The sequence below is a fragment of the Amaranthus tricolor genome, chromosome 6 (assembly GCF_026212465.1).
Source record: "Amaranthus tricolor cultivar Red isolate AtriRed21 chromosome 6, ASM2621246v1, whole genome shotgun sequence".
In the NCBI taxonomy this organism is placed as follows: domain Eukaryota; kingdom Viridiplantae; phylum Streptophyta; class Magnoliopsida; order Caryophyllales; family Amaranthaceae; genus Amaranthus; species Amaranthus tricolor.
In genome coordinates, this window is record NC_080052.1 from 25,496,933 (window position 1) to 25,507,435 (window position 10,503).

Here is a 10,503-nt window from a genome sequence, read left to right on the forward strand (position 1 = left end):
CGACCCATATTAACCCATTTAATAACCCATTGAAATTTTTTTTAAAAGTTTGAAACTGGAATGGAATATTATAAGCGCCTAAGCGGCCCAACTGCCCAAGCCCAAGTGTATCATAATTCATAAACCCTAAAAACCTAAAATAATCATAATTCTGAATTCTCCTTCTCTTTCGAACTGCGCCGCGCCTGCTTCTTCCTCTTTCTTCCTTAACTTAACTTCTCTCTCCTGTAAACTGGGTTGTAATTCGGTCCATTCGGATTCCCTAATTCCTGATTCCTTCTCTGCCGAAGTATCTTCACTCCATTTCTCCAATCCTCTAAGCTATTCATTCTTTCGGTGTATCCGAATTCCGAGGTTAGTTCTTTCTCGAATTTTTACTGATATTGATAATTTTTTGGTTTGATTTTCAGTTATTTCATTCATTTTGGTCTTATACTGATATTGATAAGTTATTTCATTCATTTCTTTCATTGCTATCATCATCTTCTTGTAAAGGTTACAATATTCTTTTATTTTTGTCATGGTTTTGTTTTGAAATGTGAAATTCGTTCATTTCTTGATTTGGGTTTGTGGGTTGTTTTGTTTTGGTGAAAGTTGTGTTCATGAGCAAGTTTTAGTTTTTTAATATGATTTTGGTTTGATAATAAGTGGGTGAAATTAAGTGTCGTTTAAGTGGGTGATAAGTTTTATACTGATATTGATAAGTTTTAGTTTTTTAATATGTCATTAAGTGGGTGAAATTATTTTTGTTTCTAAAAAAGATTCCATTTTAATGTTGATTTATTATGTTAGGTTTGATGGTGTAGATTTTAATTTTAATATGTCTTAAATTAATATTGGTTTTGGTTTGTTTGATAACTTATATTTTTGTTTGTTAATGAAGCAAAAATGGAATTACAATTGGATGAGCTTTGTGGGTTGGTAATGAAGATTAAAGTTGAAGAAGAAGAAGACATATCTTACCCTAGTCCAAGTCCAAGTCCAAGTCCATGTCAAAGTTTCGATCAACATGAATTCAGCTCAAAAGCATCTTTCTCAGCCACAATATTTTAGATTATGATGATTTGTAGAAACTAGAAACTAATTATGATACTTTGTTGTGCTATTTTGCTTGTTTGATGTTTGTTAACTTTTGAAGACTTTTAAGAATTTTGAAGCATGTTTAATTTTATTATGAAATATGAATATGATATATGGGTCAAATGACCTGAAATATATGGGTTCAATGACCTGAAAAAAAGCAGGTTAAATGGGTCATTTTCAGGTTGACCCGACCTGCAACAGATCAGGTCGGGATTTCAATTTTTGACCCATTTAATTAAATGAGTCAGGTTCAGGTCAAGGGTCTATTGACCCATTTATATATGACCCGAACCTGAAAACGACCCAACCCGACCTGTTTGACACCCCTAGACATATCTCATACAAGTTGTATAATCACATAATCTTAGTCAAATTGTCAATCAAAAGCATATCATAAATCATAAATGTAATAACTCTATCAAATCTGAATCACTAAATGACATCAGGATAATAAAATGTAATAAAATATAAATAGTAGACTTTATTAGAAAAAAAAATTTGCATTTGCATCATCAAATGGATATGAATTGTCGCCTTTCTTCTTCTCCGATACTCTAATCATAGTTCTTATAAACGAAATAAACGATTATGATTTAGATAGTCAAAAAAAATGGAAAATGAAAAGCAAAAGGCTTGTTAGAAAAGAGCCGTTGGATAGGAAATAGTAGCTGTTAAATAATAAAGCAAAAGCAACGTGGCAGATTATAATTGGCTGGTCGAAGTAGCCGTTAGGACAAGATTACTGAAATTTGATTTTAGAAAGCGACACTAAAAACGTATGTATTGTAATTTAATGCTCTTCTTTATTCATCGCATCAAACGGAGCGGATTCTTCTTTTTTTTTTTTTTGCATAATTTGATCAAATTTTCTCATACCAATTCACTCCTCTTCCATTCCTCACATTTCTCTCTTCCTTTTTCCTTTCATTTTACTCTGGTAAGTCACTTAATCTTCCTTTCCAAATTTAGAAACTTTCTTTTTTTTCTTAATTTTCTATTTTCTGTAGTTTAAAAATGTAATCTTTTTATAATGGGTGATTTTAAATAATAATTAGCTTAAATTCGTGGGTGTTTTTTTTTCTGTTGAGAATCTGTCAACTATGGAAAATTTGAGTTTATAGATAATGAATTATTTGTGGGTTTTGATACTTTCTGTTTGAGTATTCAGATGATAGGATATGATTTCAAAGTTTCTATTTTTGAAATATTGTACCCAATAGATTATGAACATTGAAGGAAAATATTGTACCAAATGTTGCAAATTAAATGCTACATTGTGATTACATGTTAAATTTGTATGATTGTTTGCTTAATTTTGATTATCTAATTAGGTTTAGATTGATTTTTGGATAATTTTGATCCCGGTCATCTGTTTGGGATTAATTGTATATTGACAAATTTGGAAAGGTTGGTTTGATGAGCTTACTATTTTGGGAAAATGCAGAGATTTCTTTGCACTCACACTCATGAAGAACATCTTATGTAAAAAAAATATCTTGTGGGGATTGGGAATTACAATGCTTCTGTTGATAATTGATTTTTTTTTCTGTTCATATGTGAAAATGGCTAGGGTTCCTATAAAATTTACACTTTATTTCATGAAAAGTATTAATGAACTTATATTACTTGGACTCGGGTACTGATGTGGGATACTGATACATGTCCAAGTGTTGGATACTTCTGAATATTAAATTTTATACCTAAAATAAAATGAAGTGTCTAAGTGTCCTATGAATGTCTGAGCATCAAGGACCGAACTTGGATATATGAAGCAAAATGAAGAATCCGACTAACATAGAATGAAACCAATAAACCATTGAATTCAAGGTTGATATTTTGTTTAAGAATTTGATCTTGAAAATCTTCTGAAAGCTAAATGTCAAGTAATTAATCTGTGAATATTTGAGATTGTTCTAATTTGTGATTAAGTGATTGAGTGACTTCATAGGGTATAGTTTGTCATCATCCAACCCTCTCAAATTCAAGCGGTATATACTGGGAACGATGATGATCATGATGATGAGTGACTTAATGAAATGAAAATCTGGCTGTTTTCTTTGAAGGATATTGAGGAAGCAGGAAAAATTCAGAAGCAATTGGTTCAAGTCCCAAACTAAAGCAACACAATGACAGTAAAAGGTGCATCTACCCCAGTTTCAAAGATTGATAAATCACCTGCATCAACCCCAGCTGGTAGAGTAGACAGAACGCCTATATCGACCCCAGGTTCTAAAATCGACAGAACACCTGCATCGACACCAGGAGGTGCTCGAGCACCCAAGGAAGAGAAGATTGTCGTTACTGTCAGGTTAAGGCCTTTAAGCAAACGCGAACAGGCAGCAAAAGACCAAGTAGCATGGGAATGTGTTGATGAGCACACTATCATTCATAAATCTCCTAATCAAGATCGTTTGATGCAAGCTGCTTCGTTTACATTCGGTATAAGCATGACCCTCCCCCCCCCCCCCCAAAAGAGTTTACCGAGCTGTCTATTATTGATAGAGTATAACATATCTTAGAGCTTCAACCATAAGATTAAGCTTTTAGTCGAACTGGTATCTTTGACATGGTGTCATGAAAAAGTATCAACGTATTTTGGGGCTTCCACCATAATCTTACCTAAGCTTATGGTTGAAGCCCCCAGAATATAGTGCTCTGTTAGTTATTTGATCATATGTACCAATGGCAAAATTTTCCTTGCTTTAAAGCTTTTGGTCGAATTGGTCTTTTTGACAACATTTCTTTTGCCTCAACCATCAGCTTAAGCTTTTGTCGAATTGGTCTCTTTGACATGGTATCAGACAAAATATCAACGTATGTTGAGGCTTCCACCATAATTTAACCTAAGTTTATGGTAGAAGCCTGAGGATATGGTACTCTATCAAGTGATAGGGTATAAGATATCCTGGCTTCAACCATTATAGTTTGATTATACTCTATTACGGATAGAGTATAAGCTTAACCTTATCACGATAGAGTATAACATATTATGGAACTTCAACTAAAAATTAAGCTTATAACTGAAGCCCGAGAGTATGTTACTATCAATTATTTGATTATACGAACCTAACTAGGACAAAATTTGTGTGTTTTTTGCTAACAGACAAAGTCTTTGGTCCGACTTCCATGACCGAGACAGTGTATGAAGAAGGGGTGAAGAATGTGGCTTTATCTTCTTTGTTGGGTATAAATGGTACATTTCACTTTGAAATCATCTTTTGTGCCTTCATTAATTATTTCATCTTTTTTTTGTGTTGTAGTTGATTGTAGTTTGATTATTTATGCAGCAACAATATTTGCTTATGGACAGACAAGCAGTGGCAAAACATATACAATGAGAGGAATAACCGAGAAAGCAGTCACAGATATATACAATCACATAATGAATGTATGGTTTCGATTTTGAAAACTAATCATTTTAATTTGGAAGTATCGATTAATTGTTGATCCTTGACAACAGACACCGGAGAGAGAATTCACGATCAAGATTTCCGGGTTAGAAATCTATAATGAGAATGTTAGGGATCTTCTCAATTCGGAGTCTGGTCGAAACCTTAAGCTATTGGATGATCCTGAAGTATGTACACTGTAACATAACTACAGTTCATTACTATATGATTATAGTGTATGACTCCTGATATATTCTAATACACCAATCTTTACAGAAAGGTACTGTTGTCGAGAAGCTCGTTGAAGAGACTGCGACTGATGACCGGCATCTGAGACATTTGATCAGCATATGCGAGGGTAAAAAGACTGTTCTAAAACCACATATTTTTCTTACTAAACCTCACTGTACGATATAGATGCATAAAGCGGATTTACAAGAAATTATTTCTTAACATCTAAACAGGATTGCATGCATATCATAATATGAATTATTAAATAAAGTAGAATAACATACTCTTGATGCTTGAATTCCACGTTATGTTATCGAGTATGAAATATCCAAAATAGAGGTAATAGAACGTCAAATGTCATTTCTCCTTCACTTTACATATTATCTACAACACCATTTCTACAATATAAAAATAATAGGAAAAGTAGTTTTCTTATTCCGTACCAGTATACGTGGTGACTGGTGATCCTTTACCTAAGGTAAATTTCTGTGTCTCAGCTCAAAGACAAGTCGGTGAGACTGCACTCAATGATAATAGTTCGCGATCTCACCAAATCATTCGACTGGTTAGTATTATGACACCATGATTTTCCATCATATTCTTGTCATTGAGATGATTGTCTTATTGAATGTATGGTTGATAATGCAGACAGTTCAAAGCACGCTGCGCGAAACTTCAGGCTGCATCCGGTCTTATATGGCAAGCTTGGTAAATTTACTCGAAAGATGTTAACTTCTTTTTGCTATTAAATGAAATGTTCGCTGCTTTTACACTTGTAATACGGCTGTTGCTGGTGTTGCAGAATTTTGTGGATCTCGCGGGAAGTGAGAGGGCTTCACAAACACATGCCGATGGAGCTAGACTTAGAGAAGGATGTCATATTAATCTCAGTCTGATGACACTAACGACTGTGATTAGGAAACTCAGGTACTATTAAGTGATTCGAGTCCCATATTGTGAGCATGGTCATTCGTTTTGTAAGCTCCAATGAATCTCCCGAAGCAGGGAAACTTGCCAGGGAACACACACTGCAATAAACAATGCTGTCAAAACTCTATGTTTCTCGCATTATCAGATTGAATACTAGTCTATTCAATGAGCTTATTGCACTCGAAAAACGAAGAATGAGTTATTATTTCTTACGAAAATTGGCTCAAGTATGTTAGATTCTTTTGTGTAGCTCACCCCACACATCCAATGTTACTTGGACTCAAAAACTGATGTTAGATATTGGTACGTGTCCAAGTGTCGGATTTGTATATAAATTCAATTTTGCGCTTAAAATGAGTGTATAAGTGCCATACAAATGTCCGAGTATCAAGGATCGGACACATGTACGTGAAGTAAAATTAAGAGTTCGAGTAACATAGCATATGTATCTATACCATGTATGGCCTACCTTATGTCTTCTTTCCCTAGTTTTTAAGTAATGTATTCTACGTTTGGGCCATTTGAATCGGTATTGTCATTGGTTTAAAGCGATATGGCGAGTAATAAGAATATGTTATTCCTTGTAGTTCTGGCGGGAAGCGAACTGGTCACATACCGTACAGAGATTCAAAACTCACGAGAATATTACAACACTCTCTTGGTGGAAATGCTCGTACTGCTATCATATGTACATTGAGTCCAGCAACGAGTCATGTTGAGCAGACTCGTAACACGCTTTATTTTGCCACTCGAGCCAAGGAAGTGACTAATAATGCTCAAGTGAATATGGTAAGGATCAAAAGATTGCTCAATCTTAACACGCTTTATTGAAGGTTTCTGATCTTTTGTTCTTGTTTTCAGGTTGTCTCGGATAAGCAATTAGTGAAACAGCTGCAGAAGGAAGTCGCTAGACTCGAAGCAGAGTTGCGTACACCTGATGCTTCCGAAAAGGATATGAAGATTCACCAGGTAAACTTCGTTTCTATATCGTTCGGATGCTCAAAACATAATTCGTCAGTTAGTTCGCTTTTGAATTCGCGATCACTCAAAATGGTTCAAAAATAGCCTAAAATCGACTATAATTCACATTTTTCAATTCGTGATTCGCAAGGCAATTAGTGAATCATGTAACGTTGCTCAAAACATTCACTTGGTTGTCGTTTGACATCGCCATTTTCCCCTCTTTTTCGTTAGATGCAAAAGGAGATCGAAGAGTTGAGACGTCAACGAGATCTTGCTCTATCAGAAGTAGAAGAGTTGCGACAAAAAGTGCAAGTCGAAAAGGTCATGTTTCATATCTAAATTCGGCTCTTTCTTTGCATTGCTTTGATCTTCAACCTTTGTTTAACATTTTGTTTTGTATTGTATCTATTTCAGGCCATTGTTGACCCCCTTGGCTCGCCTCGGCCGGTTAAAAAATGTCTTTCCTTCTCCGGCACGTTGCCTAACATGATCAGGAAGCACCAAGGATATCAGTCGCAGAACAAAATCGTACGACAGTCAATGAGGAAGTCGTCTACTGCGCCTTTCACCCTCATGCATGAAATCAGGAAGCTCGAGCAGCTACAAGAGCAGCTCGGAGAAGAAGCGAATCGAGCTCTAGAAGTGCTGCAGAAAGAGGTAGCATGTCATAGGCTCGGTAATCAAGACGCTGCAGAAACAATCGCTAAGCTGCAGGCTGAGATACGAGATATGCGTTCCGTTAGAACAGAGCTCAAGGAAGATGCCGAAGAAGTTGAGCCAGTGATCGCCACCAATAAAAGTGTTAGCGCTAATCTCAAGGAAGAGATTACGAGACTTCATACACAAGGAAGCACGATTGCCGATCTCGAAGAACAACTTGAAAATGTTCAACGATCGATCGATAAATTAGTTATGTCACTTCCGAATAACAATGAAACTAACAGCGCTGTAGCAATTCAAGAGACGAAATCTCAGAAAAAGAAGAAATTACTTCCTTTGAGTTCAAGCAGTGGTGCGAATAGGCAAAATCTTATACGATCGCCGTGTTCTCCTTTATCTGCTACCGATCAAGTTGTAGACACTGAAATCGAGAATCGGAATCCAGCGAACGACAACATTGTTCCGGCGGAAACTGCACAAGGCGTAGAAAAAGGAACACCGACAAAAATGGAAGGAGCTGCGGGAGATGGTTCAGCTAAGGAAGGTTCTGGATACAGAAGATCAAGTTCCGTTAACATGAAGAAAATGAAACAAATGTTTCAGAATGCCGCAGAAGAGAATGTCCGAAACATAAGGGCTTATGTTACTGAATTGAAAGAGCGCGTAGCAAAACTGCAGTATCAGAAACAATTGCTTGTTTGCCAGGTAGTACACAGATTCATTCCCCTTTCGTTTATAAATTCATGGGCGGAGCCAGGTGTCTCCTATCCCCCGCATATGAAGGCACTGAAAATCAAAATAGGTTATAATTTTGATATGTTTTTATGATAATTTTGTATATATGTGTAGTATTCGATTTGTTTTTAATATCTACTAGTAATTTGTGTTCTTAGTGACTTTTTACGAGAACATCTGTTGATCTTTCTCTAGTGGAGGGACTCTTTGGTTGCACTCTCCTTTATGGGTATGAGTTGCAGTCTTTCTTTCCTCCTCATATTCTTTCATCGCTTTCTATGGGCGGAATGCACTGGGTATTATGATAAAAAACTGTTTACTGGAACATCTATTGATCTTTTCGAGTCGAGGGACTCCTTGGCCGTGCTCTCCTTTATGGGTATGAGTTGCCGCCTTCCTTCCCTTATAGATCCTGATCATAATTTTCTATGGCGGAATACACTGGATATGATGATGATGACCAACTTACTGGGTCCACCATCGTCTTTTTTTTACCAGGTGCTTGAGTTGGAAGCAAATGAAGCAGCTGGCTACAACATTGAGGATAATGAAGAAGAATACGAAGTGAATGAACCCGAGGTCTCATGGCATATAACCTTCAAGGAGCAAAGGCAGCAGATTATTGAATTGTGGGATGTTTGCTATGTATCCATCATTCACAGAACTCAATTCTATCTGCTATTTAAAGGAGACACAGCAGACCAGATTTACATGGAAGTCGAGCTTAGACGTTTGACTTGGCTTCAGCAACACTTAGCAGAAACTGGTGACGCTACTCCAGCTCCTTGTGCCGGTGGAGATGATGAACCCACAATTTCTATTTCTTCCAGGTTGGTTCTTAATCATTTTATGCTAGCATTCGGTTTCATGTTGTGACTAGGGGTGCGCGCAACGGGCCGTGTAAGGGCGAGGCCGGGCTTAAGTAAATATAGGCCAGGTTTGATAAGGGTCCTTTAAATTTGATGTGGGTTTTAAATAGGCTTTAAAAGCCAACCCTGGCCCATTTTTACTACTAAAAATTAATTTAATTCCCATTTATCAATGTATAACAGTTAAATTATCATTTATAATAATTAAATTCAAAAAATATTAATAATCTCTATTGATATTGTCATTTATAATATTAAAATTATATATTAATTATGCTATATACAAAGGCCCGTTTCCTATCTTTATTGAATCCTTTTATAGCCCGCTTCATTTTAATTATAGTAGAGTCGCTTTTGGTCCGGCTCTTTGAACACCCTTATGTTCTATCGTCATCCAAACCTCCCACCCCTGATCATAGCTTTTTTATCTTGTGCTCTTCAAAATGTAGTATTAGAGCTTTGAAGCGCGAAAGAGATTTTCTTGCGAAGAGGGTGAGCACACGCCTAAGCTCGGAAGAAAGGGAGTCATTGTATATAAAATGGGGTGTCTCGCTCGAAGGAAAACAAAGGAGGTTACAGTTCGTGAGTAAGCTTTGGACCGAACCCCATGATCCCGTCCATGTACATGAGAGTGCTGAAATTGTGGCTAAGCTTGTCGGGTTTTGTGAAAGTGGGAAAGCCTCAAGGGAGATGTTTGAGCTAAACTTTGCGCTCCCAACTGATAAGAGACCATGGACAGCAGGGTGGAATCACATATCCAACCTTCTTCATTTATGAGAGGGTAAATCTGGTTTGTAAGTACCACAAACATAATTAATATCTTCGTAAATGAATTCAACAGAAAAATGAGTTCAATTCTTTCATTATGTTGGCTGGTGAGACAATAGTTGCTCCAAGGTAGCCTAGCCAATTCATTTTGTATTGAAATCTATGAATTTAATGGAAATCAAGTTTTGGAGTTCTCTCCATGCCTTGTTTAATTCTTTCATTACTCATTAAGTGTATGTTTGGAAAGCATTTTAGGACGGATAGAGTAAAAAACAAGGTCGCATCGCATCGCGTCGGTCACATTGTTAAGGTTTTCATAAATAATAAATTGATATTTAGGCGTTACGATGACCGCATCACTTTCGTTACTGCATTTTCGTTTTATTACTGTGATCTTGACTATTACCGCATTTTTACAATATGGAAGGGAACTAGCGTGAGGGGGAGGAAAGGGGTGTTGAGTGTTGGTGTTTTCACAAACACTTCTTCCATGGAATTGGTAAGAAAAATCAACATTTAAACAAAAGAATTACATGGATGAAGTGTAACACCCCGGCTCCTCGGACCGCTGGTGACTACTCATGGAGACTGTAGACTGGCCCCACAAACCAATACACGTCTTTCCAGCACACTTTGGCCTCACTCGTGCGCACCCGGGAACACTTCCCAGAAGGTCACCCATCCTAAGATTGCTCCCCACCAAGCACGCTTAATTATGGAGTTCTTAGCAAATGGGCTCCCTAGAAAAAAAGATACATCTTGTTGATATAAGTAGTCTATCAATCCTTTTTCAAGCTAAATCTGGGGTATTACATAAATTGTTTTACATCAACTCCATAGAGGGGGGAGAAGGAAGGGAATAGAAAAAATAATGA

General features: G+C 36.7%; 1 protein-coding gene across 1 annotated transcript; it reads left to right on the forward strand.

Moving 5' to 3' along the window:
- Positions 1-1,868: 1,868 nt before the first annotated feature.
- Positions 1,869-9,848, forward strand: LOC130814477 (kinesin-like protein NACK1). Its single transcript, XM_057680557.1, has 15 exons — positions 1,869-2,020; positions 3,147-3,522; positions 4,187-4,276; positions 4,371-4,471; positions 4,544-4,660; positions 4,749-4,830; positions 5,201-5,268; positions 5,352-5,411; positions 5,506-5,630; positions 6,221-6,422; positions 6,495-6,602; positions 6,828-6,917; positions 7,011-7,961; positions 8,490-8,821; positions 9,310-9,848. The coding sequence occupies exons 2-15, from the start codon at positions 3,210-3,212 to the stop codon at positions 9,635-9,637; spliced, it is 2,967 nt and encodes a 988-aa protein (XP_057536540.1). The 5' UTR covers positions 1,869-2,020; positions 3,147-3,209; the 3' UTR covers positions 9,638-9,848.
- Positions 9,849-10,503: the final 655 nt, after the last annotated feature.